Here is a 22,585-nt window from a genome sequence, read left to right on the forward strand (position 1 = left end):
TCTATGATTTGAGTTGAGATGAAGTTGGATGTATTTCAGTCCAGAAATTTGTAATAAACAAAACTGGTTGATAGTAAACTGTTATCTGAACCCGACTAAATTCTATTCTTTGGTTACATCAGCATTAGGGAAAGATAGACTAGATCACAGGTGTCAAACTCCAGTCCTCAAGGGCCGCTGTCCTGCAGTTTATAGATGTGCCACAGGTACAAAACACTGGAATAAAATGGCTTAATTACCTCCTCCTTGTGTAGATCAGTTCTCCAGAGCCTTAATGACCTAATTATTCTATTCAGCTGGTGCAGCAGAGGCTCATCTAAACGTTGCAGGACAGTGGCCTTCCAGGACTGGAGTTTGACGCCCCTGGGCTAGATGCTTGTAGACATTCAATTAATGAGTCACCTCAAAGTTATTTGATGGTTGTAAAACAGCTATGATGTTTGATTCTGGGGAAGAAAAAGTAGAAAATGTTTTATTGGTTGCTTTTAGCCCAAAACACCTGGATGTAGGCCGTCAGAAACCAGGCAAATCGTTTCTCGAAACCAGCTTAAACAGAGTTTACTTCAGTTCTGGACAGAATAAATCCCAGCAGATTTAGGAAACTCAATTCACCCGTTAGACAGAGAGCTGATAGCACATCTTACCTCTCAGAAGAGGAAGTAGAGAGTGAGAGAGTAGAGAGAGAAAGGGGGGGGGGGGGGGGGGGGGGGTGCAGCAACGACAAGCTTAAGCCATATTTGGATAGGATCCCAGTTTTCCTTTGCTTTGGCTGACTTGATGTACTAAATGATGAAATATCAGTCAATAAATGAAAATTCAAACTCTTCAACGTCACCAAACAGATTACAGACTTCTGAGTTAAATTTCTATACTTTTCTGTCATAATTAGCACAAGGCTACAAATATGTTATTAGTGGAACTAATTTTTATCTTAGCGCTAAAGCTAACTTAAAGGTAGAGAAACTATTCTCATTTTCAGAATAATCGCTGGTTCTTCTTGGTTTAAACTAACTAAAATGGCTGCAGGAATCATTAAATAATTGTCTGTTATCGCGCAATATCCAGCCCCGCCCTCTTCACCACAACTCCTTCGGGCTGTCTACTGACCAGTTCTCCGTCTAACAGGTCCGGAAAATCTCTAAGACCTGGGTATTACCCTGAAAGAGATCTATGAGAGATAATCTGTCTAAACTGGTGGCGAAAGCGATTCGTCTAGTTCTAACTACCTCCGATCCAGAAGTTACAACCATTTACAGTTAAGAAACAATCAGCTGAGTAGCCCTTGCAGCTGCATAATCTCCATAACCACTTCTGTTAACGGTAGCTCGCCTTCTAAAATATAACTCGCTCTTGGAACCGACTAGATAAGTTTAGTGACTTAGATGCAAGTCCCAGGGTCATTATTTGCACTCACTAAAGGAATTTACGAAGCCCCGTATTTACTGGAATCATGTACATTAATTTTTCCTCAATTAGAAGAACTGAAAAACAATTAAATGACTCAATTATTTCCAATGTCCACCAACCTCATCAGAATTTTATAGTATAAATTTATTGAGCAAGCTTAAGCAGGGATATGTGACATACAAATCAATAATCAATTGTAAATAATTCAAGAGCAGTATAATAAAATCAACATGTATAACCATACTATCCTGTCTCTTTCCCTAACTTATGTCGCAAGTTCTAAGGTGTAATTTTAGTGAGCAGAAGCAACTCACACCCCGTTGATGTTGAATCTTGGTAACAGAAACATCCAGAGTCCTTGGTCAGAGTCTTTGTCCTCGTGTGGAAAAATCCTCCTTAGGATAGACGCAAACAGAACGGGTTCAAATCCTTTGAAAAACCCAGCTCTTTATCCCTCAGGGATCTTGGTCTTTCCTCCAAGTCTGTTGTAGAGTTGGCGATAGGTGGGTGGAGGCAGAGTCGACGGTCTAATCAGGAACCAGGGCTGTGGGTAGTCGGATCTTGTCCCTCCCGTGGCGGCGCGGAGTCTTGAGTTTCCCGTGGTTCCGAGCTGCGGACCTCTGCAGACTCTCAAGCTGCTTCGCTATGTTATCTCTTCTCCAACGCCCCGGACTAAGAACCCTGCTTCTTGTCTTCAGTGCGCCTTTATACTTCCCTTCCCATCTGTGTGTGTGTGGAGGGTGTGGTCTCCATGACTTCCTGAACATCTGTTACTGATTTTCACGGAGAGCCCCGATTGCCCCTCCTGTCTGCTGACTTTGTGGAAAGTTCCGTACTTCCCCAACTTGCGGCATGTCCTGCCAGCAGGACTACACCCATCCTGCTAACTTAACCTTATTTTTCTCTCAATCAATCAATCAATCAAATTTTATTTGTATAGCACATTTCAGCAGCAAGGCATTTCAAAGTGCTTTACATCATAACAAACACAGAATCACAATGCAATATAGAATCAATCATTAAGTCAAGTTACATCAATAAATTTGTAATTGATTACATTTCAAATACAATTCTAAACAGGTGGGTTTTCAGTTGAGATTTAAAAGAAGTCAGTGTTTCAGCTGTTTTACAGTTTTCTGGAAGTTTGTTCCAAATTCGTGGTGCATAGATGCTGAAAGCTGCTTCTCCTCGTTTGGTTCTGGTTCTGGGGATGCAGAGCAGACCAGAACCGGAAGACCTGAGAGGTCTGGAAGGTTGATACAATAAAAGCAGATCTTTAATGTATTGTGGTGCTAAGCCGTTCAGTGATTTATAAACTAACAACAGTATTTTAAAGTCTATTCTTTGAGCTACAGGGAGCCAGTGGAGGGACTTTAGAACTGGTGTTATGTGCTCTATCTTCCTGGTTTTAGTGAGAACGCGAGCAGCAGCATTCTGGATCAGCTGCAGCTGTTTGATTAATTTGTTGGACAGACCTGTGAAGACGCTGTTGCAATAATCAATACGACTGAAGATGAACGCATGGATGAGTTTCTCTAGATCTGGCTGAGACATTAGTCCTTTAATCCTGGAAATGTTCTTCAGGTGATAGAAGGCCGACTTTGTAACTGTCTTTATGTGGCTCTGGAGGTTCAGGTCAGAGTCCATCACTACTCCCAGGTTTCGGGCTGATCGCTGGTTTTCAGTTGTAATAACTGAAGCTGTGCATTGACTCTAGATCGTTCCTCTTTAGGTCCAAAAATAATAACTTCAGTTTTGTTTCTGTTCAGCTGGAGAAAGTTTTGGCACATCCACACATTTATCTGTTCTAAGCATCTGTTCAGTGATTGGATGGGCTCTGAGTCACCTGGTGACATCGTAATGTAGAGCTGTGTGTCATCTGCATAGTTATGGTAGCTAATATTATTTCCTGTTATAACCTGAGCTAGTGGGAGCATATAAATATTGAATAAAAGGGGTCCTAGGATTGAACCTTGGGGTACCCCATATGTGACCTTTGACCTCTTTGATGAAAAGTTTTCAATTGAAACAAAGAAATCCCTGTTCTTTATGTAGGATTCAAACCAGTTAAGCACTGGACCGGAGAGTCCGACCCAACTCTCCAGTCGATTCAGTAATATGTCATGGTCAACAGTGTCAAAAGCTGCACTGAGATCCAACAGAACCAGCACTGTGGTTCTGCCACAGTCGGTATTTATATGGATGTCATTGAACACTTTTATGAGGGCGGTCTCTGTGCTGTGGTGAGCACGAAAACCAGACTGGAAGGAGTCAAAGCGGTTGGTTATAGTTAGGAAGCTAGTTAATTGTTTACACACAGCTTTTTCAATAACTTTGCTGATGAATGGGAGGTTGGAGATCGGCCTGTAATTCTGCATTAGTGATTTGTCCAGATTGTTCTTTTTTATAAGTGGTTTGATTACTGCTGTTTTCAGAGCCTGGGGGAAAACGCCTGACGAGAGCGATGAGTTTACTATTTGGATCAGATCAGCAGCAATAACAGGCAGGACTTTCTTAAAGAAATGTGAGGGTAAAACATCCAGACAGCAGGAACTGGAGCTTATTTGACTTATAATTTCCTGTAGGGTTTTATAATTAAGTAGTTGAAATTGGGTCATTTTTCCTGTATTTGTTTTGTTTGGGCACAGCATTGGTACTGACTTTATAGTGGATGTACAGATTAATCCTCTGATTTTTTGAATTTTCTCTGAAAAGAAGCTGGAAAACTGGTTGCAGGCGGCAATACATTGGAATTCAGGCGGTAACGTCACAGGAGGGTTTGTGATTCTGTCAACTGTTGCAAATAAAGCTCGAGCATTGTTAATGTTTTTGTTTATGACATCTGCAAAGAAAGCCTCTCTTGCATGTTTTAGTGTTAAATGATAGTTACGTAGTCTTTCTTTATAGATGTCACAATGAACGTGGAGTTGAGTTTTACGCCATTTTCGTTCTGCCCTACGGCAGAGTTGTCTTGCAGATCTAACTGTTTGTGCATTTCTCCATGGAGATTTCTTTTTACCAGACACAACCTTCATTTTAATTGGGGCAATGGAATCAATAATATCTGAGACTTTAGACTGAAAATCATTTACCAACTTATCTACATCATTACAGCTTAAGGGTGAGGAAGAAGAGTAGATTTGATTAAAAGTTTCTGCTGTGTTTTCAGTGAGAGAACGTTTTGTGATGGTTGCTGTTTGTCCAAGTGGGTTAAAAGATAAAGAACTTTCAAAGATAACAGCGAAGTGATCCGACAGGGCGACATCAGTTACAGAGACATTGGAAATATTCACACCCTTACTGATAACCAGGTCCAGTGTGTGTCCTTGAGTGTGTGTTGCTTGTTTGACATGTTGTGTTAGACCAAAAGTCTCTAAAATATTAGCGAGCTTTTTTTGCCCCTCTGTCTTGGGGGTTGTCTATAACTCTCTTGTCTATAACGCCCTATTGTCCACTATTACAACCATTTAAACATATTTCACACATTAAACATTCGACCTGACTTCACATCATCACATGTTTGGTATTCATTAATCTCAATCACAACTCTTACTTATTGTAAATCATTAATCATTACATCGTCAGAATTAAAAATCATCTCTTGTTTGTTATAAATCATTGTTCAGAATTACATTACAGAAAGTTATTCAATGATTACTTATACTCATCCTACTAATGATAATTGTAGATATTCAATTTAATTGTTATTGTAATCATTTCACAAGACTGCTTTTTCAGGCCTTTATGCACCTTTTCTGCGTGCACCTGGAATGATCTCATAACCCCATGCCAGCTTACTTGACATAATTTAAATATGTCAAAAAATCTATTTAAATTCTGATACAAGCCTGTCATTACTTCACTATTAGTTCTCTGGTATTTGGTTGATTTGGTAAAAAAAAAAAAAAAAAAACAACAACGAAAAACCAATAAGACACTTTGACAAACAGAAAACATGAATTAATCACAAACACAGGAGTTTTGTAATTAATGAACTTGGCATAACAGGCACAACAGACAAAACAGCTAAAGATAAACTCTGCAAATGTAAAAAAGACCAATAATGCTTCAGTAGGAACAAAAAACAAGAGATCATTCCTCTTTCGGGTCGCTGCTTATTATCTTATTCATTTATTTACTTATTTTCATCATTTATTCATGCATTTATTTAATTTCGGGCTGAAATGTTTTCACAGGTCAGTTAAACTGAAGCCCTCAGTTTATCATATTTGACCACCAGGGGGAGCTGTTAGAAGTCCATTAAGTCCATTTTGTAAAGGGGGTATACGTTTCTTAAAAGATAATTTGATAAATTCACAATAATAAAAAACTTGATGAGCTTAAAGGAAAATGAAGTGGATTTAAATGATTGTTGTGGTTTGTTTTCCTGCCTGATAGTTTAGGTCGTCATATAAAGACAGATTGTCTTTTCCTCTTTATTCTACTGATACTTTTGTTTTCATATCAGGTTGGAGATTTAAAATGATTGTCATTATTCTGCTCTTTATGTTGGAGAAAGCCTCACAAATCAAAATTGGCTCTTTTTGGCAGAGTGGAAAACTCCCGAGAGGCCAGTTTACACCCGACCCAGCTGGAAGGTTTGCTGCCTAAAACCTGAAATTAGCAAACTCCACATGTTTGGATTTGTTTTGATACCATAGAGGAAGATTTTCAATAGTTATAGAAATTTATGGCCACTTTCCTTTGATCCTGATACCCAAAATTCTAAACATTTTCCTTTCTTGCAAAACGAAAAAATGTTCAACTGAAATAAAAAATTTCCTAGACTTGCCTGGAGTCCAATCAACTTAAAAATGAAATCTAAATAGAAAAATAAAAGTTGTTTTTTTTTTTTTGCAGGAACTTTCAGCTGCAAAAAAATTTGAATTTAGAAAAAGATCTGAGAACTTAAAAGATTATTTCTTTTTTAGATTTTAACTGAGATGCCAATAAGTTGGACTTCACCATATATGCATGATTTGTACATTTTCCATTTAACTGAAACAGAGAAATGAATAAAAACTGATAATGTTTATTTTACATTTGTGCATGAAACACTTTGTGCTCAGGTGATCCAAATGTGCCAGATGTATTAATTTCTGAGTTGATTTTCAGCATTGGATGATTTTTCGCTCCTGTGGTCGTTCAGTCGTTAAAAGTCTGGTCAGCGTTCAGGGACATGTTAGCATGCATGCATCGTCCTTGAACGCCACACCAGCCTCTGCAGCTTCAAACAGGGCCTTGTGCTCCTGCAGACGCTCCTCGTTTCATTTACATCTCCAAAATGAACTGATGCTTCATCCACAGCAGGACGCTGACACCAAGCAGCAGGAACATTCAGGAACATATGGAGACATCAGAGTTTAATCTGGAAGTTTTACATCTCTAGATGTTTCTATCCAGCGTTGTGCCACCTGGCTGCTGCTGTGTGAGATTTAGATGTGATTTTTTTGTAACGCTGATGGAGCCAAAGCTTGTCTAATCGAGGTTTGTGCGGATGACAAAAAGGAGGGGAATTTCTTTAAATTCAGAGGACTGGTTTCACAACATGTGGTGGTTTATTTAAATAACAAAAACATGCAAATTATTAAAGCAAAAAAGAAAACGCAACAGAGAAGCTGTAGGAATGTCCTAATCAGGATTTACTCTGAAAGCTAATTAAAATTAGACATTTTCTGAAGCCACATTAGAAAATGCAGTTTTTACCCAACTGGACATTGATAAGGTTTCTCCAAGGTAACAAACTTTATCTGAGATTTGGGTTTGGTTATAAGGGTGCATTTCTGCTGTTATCATATTCTCTGCAATGAAAAATGAATTGAGGCTAAAACTGGACCATGGGTGAAAATTAGAATAAAAAATGTTATATATAACTTAAAGAAGACTTAGACTAAAAAAAAAAAACTTGTGTAACTTAAAAAAAAGACTTCATGTAAAAATAATACTAATATCAGGCAAAAATGACACAAAATGCAACCAAGGCTCAAAAACATGCCTTAATCGGAGGGTGTCTAAAGTGCGGCCCCCGGCTGCAATCCAAAACTGGCACAAATTTGGCCTTTAAATGGAGATGGAAACTTTTAATTTGTAATCAGGCTAAAAATAGTCACCAACAAAAAATGTTTACACAGGAAAATGTAAAATGCAACAGAAAGTATTTGTGTTTTATAACCAAGTTTTAAGAAAAGGTAAAACCAAGTTTATCCAGAGACTTTTACTGAAAAACTGCACAGAAATCAGCTTTTATTCTTTCTTAAACTTGGTTAAATACGGCAAATGTTTTGAGAGAACGTGACCAAAGTCCTGTTTTTATTACTGAAAATAAATGTATCCAATTGAGCCTAAAAGAAACTGAAAACTAGATGCCTCAAAAATGTTCTAAAAAATTTTTGAGGAATCTAGAATTTTCTTTAAAAATTCGAATTTTTAAGAAAAATCAATGTCGGAAATTTTCTACAAACAAGTGTAATTTTGAAATGCTAAAAATTTCTGAGATTAATCACAAAATGTCAGCTTTTAGCAGAACTGTGCTCCTTTCTTCTGTCTGCAGTGGTTCTAACACACAAACAGTGTTTATGTAACGCTTCCTAAAAAACCAGCCACGCAAAACCCAGGAAACCATTTTGTTTATTGGAAGACAATCTGAGAAACCAAACCAATAACACTGAATTATTTGAATTATTTGACATCACGCTTCTCAGAGTCGGAACAATTTCAGCCTGGAAAGTCGTCGATGCGTTTGATTGCAAATCAATCTTCCTGCTGCAGTCTGGAGAAAGTGCTTCATTCGTTTTGGCACTCAGATAAACAAACAAACTCAACTTTCCTCCAATGAGCATGAAGTTTTCACGCTAACCTGTGCGTTGCTACAGGATGCCTCCAGGTAAAATGACTGAAAGTTCACTTCTCTCTTTAGTCCTCTTGGCACTTTTTAAAATTATTTTATTTATTTTTTGACAGCTTTTAAAACACTTATTGTGCCTTATTCTTCAAATTATAAATATTTACAGGGTTTAGACTTTTTAAAGATGAAAAGTAAAAAATATCTTTATGCTTATTAACGAGCGTAACTTAATTTATTTCATCACAGATGGGATCTCGTCTTTTTTACACTAAAATCTGGAACAACAACTAACGGATTTCTGTAACTACATTCTGAACAGAGCGTCATTTTTTTAAAAACACCTTACAGGACATGACAAGGAATGGAGTATTGCAGAGATTTAGATAATAAAAATATTTAAATGAGCCTTAAGGAGCTGTGCAAAAGTTTTAAATCAATAATTCTCCAGCTTCTCTTCCAGTCTTTCATTTGAGTTTTTTATTTATTTATTTTGATATTTCAGATTATGATGGCAGCACATCACAGAGTGCTGCCTTTGTTTTTGTTTGCTGTTAAAATGTTACTTTTACCCAATAAATTGAGCAATTTTTGTTGCTTTATTTTCTGTCATCTAAAGAAAACTCTAAAAATTGTTGTTCACTGCAGTGAAATGAGGGAAAATGTGGCCAGAAATGTGAGGAAAACCTCAGAGAATCTGCAGCGCTGCTCATCCAAACCAGTTTAAAACGAAACAGAAACGCATGAAGTACGCAGAAACGCACCGAAATGAAGGACGGCTCCATAGCTTCTGCTCTTCCTGTCAAACATTTTTGGTTGATTAAATCTCAAGTCATGAACGTCAAAGCACTGTACAGCAGTAACACACACACACACACACACACATCCACACACACCCCTACACACACACACACATACATTTTTGCGTGGCTATCTTTGTGGGGACTTTCCATTGACTTCCATTTATTTCTACAGTCTAAACCTTAACCTTATCCTAACCCCTAACCATTACATACATAACCCTAACCCTATCCAAAACTCAATTCACACCGTAGTACTAAATCTGACCCCTGACCCAAACACAGCGTTTCCCCTTGTGGGGACCAGGCTTCGGTCCCCACAAGGATCAGTGGTCCCCACAACGTAGTATGTGTCAGGAAAATGGTCCCCACAAGGTATTAGAAACAAACGCACACACACACACACACACATGCACACAGGATTTATAACAACACATTAAGTCAAAATAAATCAGACAGAATCAGTCCTCATGCTTAGTTTGTCATTCTGAATGTTCATTTTATAAAAAATAATTCACGATAATCTTCATGGCACCCAAAGTCTTGATAAAACATTTCTGTTCAGCGTCTTGTTGGCTCGTTGTGACCAGGCTGAGCCAATCGCAGCCCAGGAAACGGGCCGCGCCGGTGGCTATTGCTTCATAGCGTTCTTGATGGTCCACCTCTGACCCGAGCAGGGCTGCAGGACCAGCAGGTGGCCAAAGTAAACGTTGGCCGGCACCACCTCCAGACAGCGACCCGTGGCCCGGTTTACGATGGAGTCGTTCTGCAGGATCGGGACAGAGGAGTCAGGATGCATCTTGGTTGATGTTAAAGGGAACCAATGAAGTAAAATTCCGTTTTTGCATGTTTTTATACTTCCATTAGGATCTCTACTGCTTATTAAAAAACATCCATGTTTTTAATGGCAATAATTTAATGTGTTTTTTGTGCCTGGAAATTAAAAACCTCCTGATTGTTGATTCACAATCAACAATAAGGCACATTTGACGATGACTGTGTCGTAACCTAGCAACCACAGCAACACTGCAACATGGACACATGAACACAGAGGATTTGATGTAAAAACAGAATAACCTCTGACCTTTTAGAAAGGAAGTAAAGTAAACAATAAAAATGGTGATAGACAACACTTGGCTAGATTTTGTGTTTTTGCAGTGCATCCCAAGTGTAAATGTCTAAGTATACCTAAAACAAGACTAAACTAACTTATAACTAAGTTCTCAGCAAGAAATATGAGTTTGTTGTAAGTCAATAATTCCTTAATATTGATGAAAAAATACTAGTTCCATTAGCAGATTATTTACTTAAAGCAAGATATTTTCCGGTAACACTTTATTTGACGGGGTGTGCATAAGACAGACATTAACATCTGTCATGAAGATGAGGGAGTTTTTATGAATGTTTTGGTGACACTTTTGGCCTTTTTACTTTATAATCCAACAGGATTACATATGTAATTCGTGTCGCCAGGATCTATTTTTTAGCAAGAGATTGAAGTGTCATTCTCTTGTAAATAATTACACTCTTCATGCAAAGTCGCACTAAAAGGTGCATTAAGTCGATTAAAAGTGTAAACTTTGCATTATTCAGTCAATAATGACCCGTTTAATGCAAAGTTCTATTAAAATTTGCATTAAAATCTATTAAAATTGTCAACTTTGCATGAAAAGTGTCATTATTTACCGAAGGATGCTTCATTCAGTCATAAAAATTCATAAAAAGTTCTTCATCTTTATGACAGTGTCACGTCAGCCTCATGCACATCCCGTCAAGTAAATGTTTCCCATTTTTCTCATGTTATAATTTAAGTAACCTGGCAGTGGGAAAAATGCTTTTTCATCAATATTAAAAAATTATTTACTTAAAACAAACTCATATTTCTTGCTGAAAAGTTACTTGGAAGTTAGTCCATTTGAAATCAGACAAAACTAAGATATTTGACTTGGAACTAGATCAAAAATACTTGGTAAGATTTTGTGTTTTTGCAGTGTGGGAGAACCAGAACCACCTGAAATAACAAATATTGGGGAAGATGTACACAACTTTACGTTTTTATTTCCAGTTCAGACTCTTCCCTCTTCCTTCCTGCTCACCTGGGAGAAGCTCCACGTCTTCTGCTTGGCGTTGGTCACCTTGTCACAGTTCAGGAGTTGGGGAAAGCTGCTGATCTGGTCGTCCACCACGCAGCGCGTGTCGTCTCCGGTGCTGCCCAGCGGACCCAGGAACAGCTGACCCTCTTTGGTGTAGCGTCCCAACTGAGCGAAGACAAGAAAAAACCGTCATAAGAGGTAAAAATTAAGGAAAACTTTATTAGAACTAAAGTCCCGATGTTGAAACCTTTGCAGTTTCAAAGTGTGAGAAGTTTTGGGTCATGACTAATTCTGACAGGAACTTCCTCTCATCATTCAGGCTAATTTTAGTTGCTTTAAGCAAAATGAGGTGTTGTTGTTCCAGAGGATGATGAGAAACTAAACAAATCTTTGTTTTCCACTGGCTTGTATTGTGTTTCCTGTTAATTAGTGTTATCAGCTTCAATCTGTTCTGTCCCAACCCACAGAAACTCCCAAAGCTGCTGCAAACAATTAAAGTTCTGATGTTTCCGTATAAAAATAAAAACCTGATGTTGCAAACAACGTAACATCAAAGCATAAAAAAGAGAGAAAGACGAGCTGCTTTTAGGTGCTCAGATTGTGTTTACGCCTGAATAACTTTGAATTTCTCCATCTCAAACCCGCAAATTAAGTAACCGAAGTTTTCTCTTAAACTTATTGCAAAAAGTTTTAAAATACAGTTTTCTTAAAATGATTTTGATGACACTCTTTATAATCCAACAGGATTACATGTGTAATTTGTGTCACCAGGATCTATTTTTCAGCAAGAGATGATGCCACTACAACAAAAAGTAAATTTACTTTCATGCTTTTCACACATACAGGTAAAAAAAAAAAAAACAGTTTATGGATATAGTCAACTTCAGATGTCTTAGTTATAAAATATGCTGATTTTGGAATAAAAATAATCCCAACGGATTACGTTAGATTAAAGAACCACCCGTTTTTATTTCAATGAATAATGTAAAAAATATTGATTGATAAATGTTGGGCACTGCTAACTAAAAAGTTACACCAGGTTTTTTAGAAGCTAATGCTAAATCGCTAACTTCAATTTGAATTATATTTACCCTACAATCCTCGAGGATCAACTTAATTTTGACTTTATAGTTTTATAAAAACATTATATATTTATTCATGTTTATATCTTGTTCTCTGTCTGCGTTTCATTTTGTTCCTCTCTTTTTCTTGTTTGAAAGAAAAACAGAGGACATGGAAACCGTCTTCGACCACAAAAACTGCGTTTTCTGTTTTGCTTTAGATTTCATCTTGATCTGAAGTTTCCCTACTCCTTCATTAAAGAGATTCCTTCATGCATTCAGGACCAAATACAATTTTTTTGATAAAAAATAAACTTTTCTACTGCATTAGGCTTAAAAAAAACTGCATGAATAAATAAATTGCAAAACGAAATGAGGCTTGACCAAACTCAAACGATCCTTTAAATCTGTTGATCTCTGCACATTTCAGTGCCGCCCTGAGCATCTGCCTGTGGCTAAACCTGGATGCCTGCAGACTGAAGCAGCTCATGAGCTGACACCTGCTGACTCAGCACAAAAAAAGTGAAAGACAAACATTTCCCCTCTGACAGCAAAATTCAATCCAGAGAGACTTTCAGTTGAGCTTGTTTGACAAACACAAGAGTACACTCGTAAGTAGTAGATTTCTTAAAGATGACTTGTTATTAGGATTGGTCTAAACAAAACATGTTCTTTGCATTTTTTTGTGCAAAGACTTCTATATTTAGATTTTAGTCTGAGCAGTTTGGAATATCTTGAGGTGTTTTAGGGCATTTTGTCACTTTAAGTCTAAATAAGCCGCTGCAGGCCACGAACCCCAAGTCAATGTTTACACTCACATGTGAAAATGGATGCAAACAGATGCACAATTATGCAACCGTACGTCTTTGAAAAGCAGACGCGGAGCCTCCTGCACAACCAAACACTTGTCTTTTCTAGCAGCCATTCTTAATCTTATTCGGTTTTATACATGCACAGCTCTGGAAAAAATTAAGAAACCACTTAAAATGATCAGTTTCTCTGATTTTACTTTTTAATGGTACGAGTTTCAGTAAAATGAACTTTGTTCTTTTATTCTATAAATTACTGACAACATGTCTCCAAAATTCCAAGCAAAAATGTAGTATTTATTTGCAGAAAATGACAAACGGTCAAAATAATCAAAAGGATGCAGTGCTTTCAAACCTCAAATAATGCAAGGAAAACAAGTTCATATTCATATAGAAACAGCAGTACAAATGTTTTAAGTCAGGAAGAGTTCAGGAGTCCGTATTTGGTGGAATAACCAGCAGGTTTCAGTGCAGTGGGCTCTTTATTTTTTCCAGAGCTGCATAAAACACATATAAAACTTGATTTTAAAAATGATTTTTAACTTTGTAACTTGACATGCTCCTTTTATATTAAGAAATCCTTTTTATGTATCATTATTTTTATTCTCTTGTTTTAGAAGAAGCTGTCTATACTGCATTGTAACATATTATATTTATATTGACTGTACTTTGAGGGACTACAGATGAAAACTAGCGTTATAGCTAACTCTGCCGTATTGTGTGATAACTAAACAACAACGCAAACTGCAGTAAAACCAGCTGACCAAATGGGCTGGAACTTAGCTTAGGTTGCTAGGTAACTAGGGGGAAGGGGCAGAGTTCTACTGGGGTTGCTAGGTTACGGGCAGTGCCTGCTGACTTGTGACGATACATTCCAAAGGTTTTTGAAACGGCTCATTTTCTGACACCAAAAAACCAAATGTTATTGTTAAATAAACACCAAGATAGTTTTTTTTAAGTGCTTAGGTTGTTTTTAGAAGCAGTGAAAACTCAAAATGGAAGTACAAAAATGTGAATTTTGAATAATACGTGCCCCTTTAAGAGACACAACCCATGTATTTATTTTGATTTTTTTTTAAAGCACAGTGTTTTACCTGAGGACCCCAGCCATGGCAGGGGTGAAGGGTGGCTGTGTGGTTTTCCTTCATACCCTGATCCATACACAGGTGGCTCACTTTGGAGTTACGGATCTGAGGGGGAAAAAAATAACACGCAAACTATCAGTCAATCACTACAGCTTTCTGAAAAAAAGAAATCAAATTTTTCAGGTTCATCATTAAGCTTTAATTGCACATTTCTTCTAATTTTCCAATTAGAGGTTTTGTTTTACTTCTGTGACTTGAGATGTACAACCTTTGACCTCCATGTCGACTGATGACCCAAAACTGTACTCAGGTAAGATTAGCAATACTTCAACATAATTTGACTCAAGTAAAAGTAAAAAGTATCTGTCCAAGAAATTACTCAAGGAAGAGTAAAAAAGTATTTGGTAAAATGTCTACTCAAGGACTGAGCAACTTATCAAATTATCAATCATTTAATACTTAAAAATTTCATCATCAGATGGGCCAAAATGTAAAGTTAAGTTGAAATTTTGGTATATTAAAGACAAAAATGACAATAATTCATAACAAAAAATAGCAAAATCGGGCAAAATTTTCCAAATCATTTTCTTTCAATAAAAAACTTTAACAAAAACTGCAAGTGTGTGTCTGTGTTAAAACATGCTTGATTTTCATTCACTGGGTGGAAAATCCAGAAATTTTACTCAAGTAAGAGTAGAAATACTTCATAATAAAATTACTCAAAGTGCAGTGTAGTAAAAATACTCCTAAAAAAAAACAATTTTCAAAAAAGTTACTCAAGGAAATGTAACTATTTACCACCCAACTCACCTCACCGTAGAACACCGTGTTATTGTACCTCCTCATTTCCGGGTAAACGTTGTCCAGGTACCACTGGAAGCTCTTACACTGCAGATTCTTCCTCAGCGCGACCCTCTGAGAAACGTCGCCGTAGTCGATGCCGTGGTTCTGCGAAACACAAACCACCGGTACAATCCTGCCAGTGTGAGGTGTGAAATACTGATGCAACTCCCCCATTCCAGGTCAAGGAGTCACAGTTTGAATTTGTTTTGTCATACGCTGGGAAAGTTAGTGGGATTAGTTGCGTCAGGGCCGGCCCAAGGCATAGGCGAGATTAGTGGCTGCTTAGGGTTCCCCAAAGCAGAAGCTAGCATAACAAATACTCATCTTGTTTACTGTAAATTCAGTGTTCATCAGCTGGTGTTACTTTCCAGTAGTTAGTATTGTACACTTAAATACTTCTCTACATTTTAAAATCCATTTTTTTTAGTTTGTTACTCCTGTAAGGCTAACATCAGTAGCTATAACACTGCTAGGACGTTAGATATTTATAAAAGATGCTAATGATAGATACAGAAATAGAGTAGCTTAGGAATGATAAAGCATCTGGTGTTGACATGTTGGTATGGGGGACACCCAAGTAAAAATCTGCCTTGGGCCCCAAAAAGGCTTTGGCCAGAACCTGAGTTGCATGTCTTGCTTTGCATTACAAAAAGGAACAAAAAACATTACAATTTTGGATATTTTAAGCAGATTTTACCATCAACATAGAGAAATTTGCCTTTTCTTTATTTGGACATTTTAATATAGGAATTTTGCTGCTGCAAAGATTTGTAAAAAATTAGAAAGCCCTCAAAAATGTCAGTGTTTTTGACATTCATGGCTAAAACATGAATTTAGCCATGTTTTTATGGGTAAATTCATAAAAAAAATAATAAACTAACAATAATCTATTTTACAACATTTAAAGTTCAATCTGTAACACATTATAGCCATTATCTTGAGTCCTTTTTGCTTGTATTTCTGAACCTTTTTTTTTACCAGCATGAAACTAGCATGTACTAGCTAGCTAATATATGCTAGCTAGCTAGTAGTAACTCCACTTATTACTTGTTTCCAAACTTCTGAATATGTCTTACATTACTGTACATTGAGATTTTCACATTAATTATTTTCAGACATTTTCGATGAGAGTTTATCTGTCGAAATCAAACCAAAAGTTAAAGTTATTAATCAGAAGAGATTTTAAGAATTAGCTAGAAATTAGCAACAGGTTTATGCTGTACAGCTTTGTTAATTTGTTCTGTCTGAAAAGTTATTTTTCTGCTGTTTTAGTAACATCAGTCATCTAAATATGATTCACTTGTAGTTTCTTCTTACATTGCCTTTAAATGTACACAATAAAGTTAGACACATCGTCTGAGATAGCAGGTTGTTTGTAGATTAGCTGCATTGCTCCCCTGTTTTGGAGCACATTAGTGAGTTAATGTAAAGAAAATACAAAGCATTTGTGTATCCCTATCAGGGACAGCCTGAACATTTGCTGAACTTGTATAAAAATTGCTTTAGAAATCAGTGCATGTAAGCCAATTAGCCATGTGCTAATTAGTATGATGCTGCTGTGATCGCTGCACTAAATTAACACAGACAGGGCGGTAAGATGTCTGCAGTGTCTTACACCTAATTAATTTTCAAAAACACATTTTCTGTACTTCTGTGGTTCTAAGTATATAAATTTCTGTTGAGGATTAGAGGAAATATGAAGCGTATAAGCAGCTACATTATGTTGTGTTATTAACACTAATTATTCAGAGGATTTGGTATGAGTAAATAAAATAATAGCACTTTGCGTTAAGAATGTACTAATTGATGCAAATGAATAATAAAAATCTAAGGGGAAACAACAGAACAAAAATATTGAGGATCTGTAAAGTTGAAGCTAAACTTAAATGGAAAATAGACAAAATATTTTATAAATACCATCTGTTTTAACTTTTTTTTGTTGTTGCTGTAGTTCAGGGGAGCTCAAACTTTTTGAGACCAAGATCTACTTTTTCTGTCACCAGCCGGCTGAGATCTACCTCATGACAACCGCCTGCACCCCGCAAGCCGAGCAGAGATTACGTCAAAAACATAACATTTCAGGCTTGATATTTATTTCACGATTATTAACAAGCGCTGCCCTGGACACAGCGATGGTTGATTAGCTAATTTAAACTCCTGCTCTGCTCGTCAGAGTCGATCTTCACCTTTTTTCTTTCTTTTTTTTAAATTGAACCAAAACGCACTGAATTGGCCAACACCTTGTTGAAACAATAATTACTGAGATCATTAACTTGAACACGTTTTGTTGATTTATTTTTATTATTTAATAAAGTTACAAACGTTTTGGATCTTTGAATATTTTGATAAAGCGCGTCAGAAGAGGACGTGCTGGTCTCAGCCTCTTGGCGGCGTTCAGTTTGTCACCTGCTGCCGAGATCAACTCAAAACCTTCCGTGATCGACGTATTGAGCAACCCTGCCGTAGTTAATTGGGAATCTGTGAGATTGATGTCGTTCAGATGAAACTCTTACCAAACGTTTTGCAGCAAATCTTTATCCTGATAGTCAAACAATACAATGAATATTACCCTGAAGCTAAACTCTGAAACTAAACTTGTTATTTAGGAACATTTCAACAGATTTCAAACACTTTTCTTTAAAGTAAAGATCTTATTATTCTAAAATTTCATGCCACTCCATTTTTGGTTACACTTAATGAAGAAGGAAGTTGCATTCAGTAGCTCTGTTTCCATAACAAGGCTACGCAAAACTTCCACTAAATAAGAAAGGCAATTAAAATCACATGTGAATAAGTTTGTTCATAAAATACAAGTCATTAAAAGACAAGCACCATCATCCTCCTACCACTTCCTGTTGTCTTCTTCTTTTCCCACAGTGGCAACATCCGGCTGTTAATCACTTGAAGCGTATAAACAGCTACATTAGCAATAAATGCAGCTGTGATGCAATAAAAACTGTTTTCCAGAATGCACTAATTTCCATACAAAAAAAACCCTACTTGTTCCTAGCGCCAAAACTTTATATCAAAAACCGAGAATTATTTTCAAAGTTGCCGTTTCCATTACACAAATTTATTTTCAAAATGTCAAATTGTGAAATTTTAAGCTTAATGGACATATTGTTTCTTTCATGTGGGGCTTGTTGCAGCACCCCCACCAGGTGAGGAGGGGAACTGTTTGTCCAAGGGTTTGATTGGTTGGACGCAGTTCAGTGTGAAAGAGAAGCAGCAGCTGAAAAGCAACAAATGTTGCAATTTTGATCCCCAATCAAATGTTTGCTTTATTCCCAGTGCACAGATTGTAACAGTCTCCAACATCAGTGCATTTGCATCTGAAAATGCATTTGATAAAGTCAAAATTACAATCTTATAGGCAAACCGAGTCTACTGGATTGTCAGGCATGAAAACACCCTGAGATAGTTTGTGTCTCAAATTTAAGGAGATTGGTACAAATGAAAGTGTAAACAAGCTAAGCATCATAATTCCTCACCTCCATGGGGATGTTCCAGGCCAGGTACACGTTGGATTTGTATTCGTCCATCCAGACCTCTGCCACACGCAGAGCGTTGCGCCGGGTGTGGAACGCGATGTTGCTGTGGTAAGGTTTCTTCATTCGAGCGATGTGAGCCACTCTGGAGCAAGGCAGCACCTCCATGCTCCCGCCGCAGAGCCAAACCTGCAGGCAAAACGTTCCACAAGCATCTAAACATGGGCTGGCAAAAATAACTATAAAAAATGTATTCATGAAGGTGGTTTGAATTTTTATTTTATCCTCTGATGCTTAGAATTCGCTAAATGAGAGCTGGGGACGTAGTATTTGATTTTCCGCTGCAGAATTTAATAAAATTCAGTTTAAAATAATCCAATACGACAGACTTTTAAATCAAAGTGTGCAGAAGCAAACTCCCAAACCTTCCTGCTTCATGTGACCTATTTATCTTTATGGGCCTGCTGTCGGCGGCACACACAGGACCGCTCCTCCTGGAGACTTAATGGGGCCTCATTTATCAGTGATGCCACGCTACAGCGGCCACTGCTCCATTTAAACCTGCGGGCGTAAAGAGTGCTCAAGAACAAAAGGAAAGTGGGTGACACACAAACCCTGATGCCCAGCTCAATGTTCTCCCCTCCGTAGACGTCCATGCCCGAGTCCAGCAGGCCGAGTTCCCCAAAGTAGTCCCGGTTGGCCACGAAGGAGCAGCCGATCATGGCAGGAGTCCTGCAGCAGAGCAAATCCCCAGAAGAATACCAGCGATAAAGACAATTTGGAAACTGTAAGGAAAACCTGTCGAGTTCACAGCTTTTGCAATCATAACTGCAAAAACACAAAATCTTACCGAGTATTACTGGTCTAGTTTTAGTGCAAACATTTTAGTACACACAAAATTAACTTACAGGTGACTTTTCAGCAAGATACAGAAGCTTGTTTTATGTCAATAACTCCTTAATATTGATGAAAGGGTTCTAGTTCCATTGGTAGAATGTTCCACTGCGCCGTTACCTAGCAACCCCTGCCAAGCCCAGCCGGTTGCCTAGCAACCCAGATCTAGTTCTACTGGCAGATTATTTCAATTATAACTAGGGGAAAATGTCTTGTTACAAGTTAAATAATATTCCAGTGGAACTAAAACTTTTTCATCAATATTAAAGCTGCAGATTGTAGCAGAAAGTGTGTGAAAAAGAAATCACTGCAAAAACACAAAATCTTACCAAGTATTTTAGGTTTAGTTTCTAGTGAACATGTCTCAGTTCACTTGAAATAAGACAAAACTATCTCACAAGTGACTTTTTAGCAAGAAATAGGAGAATGTTTTGAGTCAATAATACCTTAATTTTTGATGCAAAAGTTCTAGTTCCACCGGAAGATTATTTCACTTATGGGAAAAATGTTTTAAGTGAATCTGCCAGTGGAACTAGCATGTTTTCATCAATATAAAGGAATTATTGACTCAATACAAACTCCTATATCATTTAATATTTTTTTCTAGTTTTTGGGTGACTGCCCTTTTCTAATGCCGCCCTGGACAACCGCCCATATGAAGAACTGCCACAGTGTGGACGTGTATTTAAAGCTTTTTTTTACAGTATTTAGGGTGAGTGTCTCTTGCCTGATAGGTGCAGACATGTCCCCCTCGTCCCACCACTGCTTGGGCGGGTTGATGTACATGCACCACAGTTCCCAGTTGTAGCCGTGGCCCGAGTTCTCGTAGCGCTCCACCTCGAAGGTGTCGTGCTTGATGTTGTCGATGGACGGCAGGATGATCCTCTTATGGTCCTCTTTTATTCTGGCCAACACCGGCTCGGCCCTGATCACAACGCAAACACGTTACTTAAAAAAATAAAATAAAAAAAACGCACACACAAACCCAACAAAGTTTCTGAACTTCTCACAAATTTTAATCAGGGAGTATTAAGCTTTGTCTTCATGAATCCGCTCTAATTATCTCAACTTCTGCTTCAGAACGCCAATCCTCTGAGTGCTAATTAAATTTATCCCGTCTTAGACTGCATGAGAATCTGATAAGAACGGCTGAATTAAATCCTCTGATACAGCTGGAGGCTCCGTTTGTTCCTGACAATATAGCTGCAAATGTATTGATACTGGAAGCTTTAATTGGTGACCAACAATAGGGGGTTTAGCCTAGCAATAACCCTAATGCGATAAACGGTGGGCAGATGGAAATATACACCTGAAGGTTGGAAAGCGTTTGTTTATCAATAATAGTTTATATTATCGTTTAATTTCCTCCTAAATGTTTATGTAAAAAATATCAAAACAAGAAAGAAATAGAGAAAAACAGACGGGATGATTATCTGCACCAGACATGGAAAAGAAACTAAATAATGTGAAAGTACAGTTACTTTGACATAACTTTACTTAAATACAAGTAAGCTTGTCATTAGGCCAGTCGCAATAAATTAAACAAGCTCAATAGTTTCCATTTGCCTGATTTATAGTTTTTCTACCAAAAACTGGATGATAAAAGTTTTCAGTCTGATGTTTTTAACTGTTTAGTTAAGTCTTAACAACTTAATACTTCATAATAATTCTTTTTAATTGTTGTTTCTGTTGTTTTGTTTATTTATTTTGGGTATTTAAAATGTCCTTCAGTTACAGTGTTAAATGTTCATTAGAATTTAAAGGTTATTTATATTACTTCAACATGGTCTCAAAACAACAATATTATTAACTTTAACTTTTTTTATTGATTTTGTCATTTCTACTGTTTTCTCAGCCAAACTGCATCTGTGTTGCTATAGAAACACATCCTAAAGCGAATCAGATTTCTACGATGTTTTAATGGGCGCTTCCTTTTTTTTTTTTTTTGCTCCGAATCTCTGCAGAGGCTAAAATTTGTTTGCCTATTGAAGAAAATTTAAAATATCATTACAGAAAAGATGAAGGTCAGTACGCACCATGACGGAGTAAACTCCACATGGGCATCAAAGAACCCGGTAACTTCCGCCGTCGCCACCTTCCAGCCCTCGATTCTGGCCCGGATCAGTCCTTCTCTCTTCTGGTTTCTGACGATCTTGACCAGCCCAGGGTAGCGCTTGTTCACGTAATCCTCCAGCGGTCCCTTCAGCTGCTCTGTAGACCAAAGACAAGCGAGTCAGAAAACTCTCACACCTCGCTAATCCCAGTTGGAAAATAAATTCACTCTGCAGTAGATTAAAGACCAACAATCTGGCAACAGGCGATCAAACCTTTCAAACGTTATTTATCTGTGGTAAATAATCAAAGTGACTGTATTCAAACATTTCAGAAGTTTTTATAGCTTTCCTTATAGGGGCTGATAATAAAAAATAAAGTCACTCTTCAAAACAGGAATAATTCGAGAACCTTCGGGAAATACAGATGTTTGTTGATTTTGATCATATGACAGCCTATTTTCATCACTACACTGCAAAAAACACAAAACCTTACCAAGTATTTTTGGTCTAGTTTCTAGTGCAAATATCTTACTGCACTTAAAATAAGACAAACTAACTTACAAGCAACTTTTTAGCAATATATAAGAGCTTGTTTAAACTCAGTAATTCCTTAATGTTGATGAAAAATTGCTAGTTGCAATGGCTAAATATTTAACTTATAAAACTTATTGACTGTTTAGAAAATATTTAGTAGTCAAATTGAAGGTCAGTACATTTTAGTGTCGCTGCCTTCAACATTTATTCCTTTTAAACCTTTTTGACATCTTTACAAATGATTGCAGGCGCAGCTGCATGTACATTGCTGTGAATAAACGTTGCTATGTCTGACCTTGTCACATTTTCACAGAAAATGCATCGGGTTAGCGCCAGCAGAATAATTTACTCTGAACATAGAGATTTTCAGTTCCAGACAGATTAATGGAAAGAAGAGCATGAAGGACACAGACTTAGGAAATTAAGCCGATCCCAGCTGAGGAATCGGACCTGCACACTCAGGCTGTTGATTACAGTTAAACAGCAAAGCTCTGGGTTACACTTCGCCCTGCTGAAACACTGAATTAGGCTACATTCACACTGCAGAAGTGGTTTTTTTAATGCGACCCGTATCGGATCTTTTCATGACAGTCTGAACGCCACCGATTCGTATCTGATCCTTTCAAATGTGACCGGAGTCTGAACCTCCAGGTCGCATTCATCTGACCTGAACGTC

The 22,585-nt window shown here is 37.4% G+C and overlaps 1 protein-coding gene and 1 long non-coding RNA gene across 4 annotated transcripts in view; one reads left to right on the forward strand and one right to left on the reverse strand.

Moving 5' to 3' along the window:
- Positions 1-9,491: 9,491 nt before the first annotated feature.
- galnt17 (polypeptide N-acetylgalactosaminyltransferase 17) overlaps positions 9,492-22,585 on the reverse strand; it is a 49,130-nt gene continuing 36,036 nt past the window's right edge. For 2 of the 3 annotated variants that reach the window (XM_032591031.1, XM_032591029.1), the window contains exons 5-12: positions 21,358-21,532; positions 20,049-20,246; positions 19,042-19,159; positions 18,431-18,616; positions 14,907-15,044; positions 14,106-14,201; positions 11,145-11,306; positions 9,492-9,814 (exon numbers count right to left, since the gene is read on the reverse strand). In XM_032591031.1, coding sequence (XP_032446922.1) covers positions 9,680-9,814; positions 11,145-11,306; positions 14,106-14,201; positions 14,907-15,044; positions 18,431-18,616; positions 19,042-19,159; positions 20,049-20,246; positions 21,358-21,532 — 1,208 coding nt within the window. In that variant the 3' untranslated portion in view covers positions 9,492-9,679. The remainder of the gene's footprint in view (positions 9,815-11,144; positions 11,307-14,105; positions 14,202-14,906; positions 15,045-18,430; positions 18,617-19,041; positions 19,160-20,048; positions 20,247-21,357; positions 21,533-22,585) is intronic. The other variant, XM_032591030.1, reaches the window with a different exon arrangement.
- LOC116707632 (uncharacterized) lies at positions 11,205-12,479 on the forward strand. Its single transcript, XR_004336539.1, has 3 exons — positions 11,205-11,339; positions 11,886-11,953; positions 12,424-12,479. It is a non-coding gene; the product is annotated as an uncharacterized LOC116707632 (long non-coding RNA).

This window comes from Xiphophorus hellerii, chromosome 18 (assembly GCF_003331165.1).
Source record: "Xiphophorus hellerii strain 12219 chromosome 18, Xiphophorus_hellerii-4.1, whole genome shotgun sequence".
Classification (NCBI taxonomy): domain Eukaryota; kingdom Metazoa; phylum Chordata; class Actinopteri; order Cyprinodontiformes; family Poeciliidae; genus Xiphophorus; species Xiphophorus hellerii.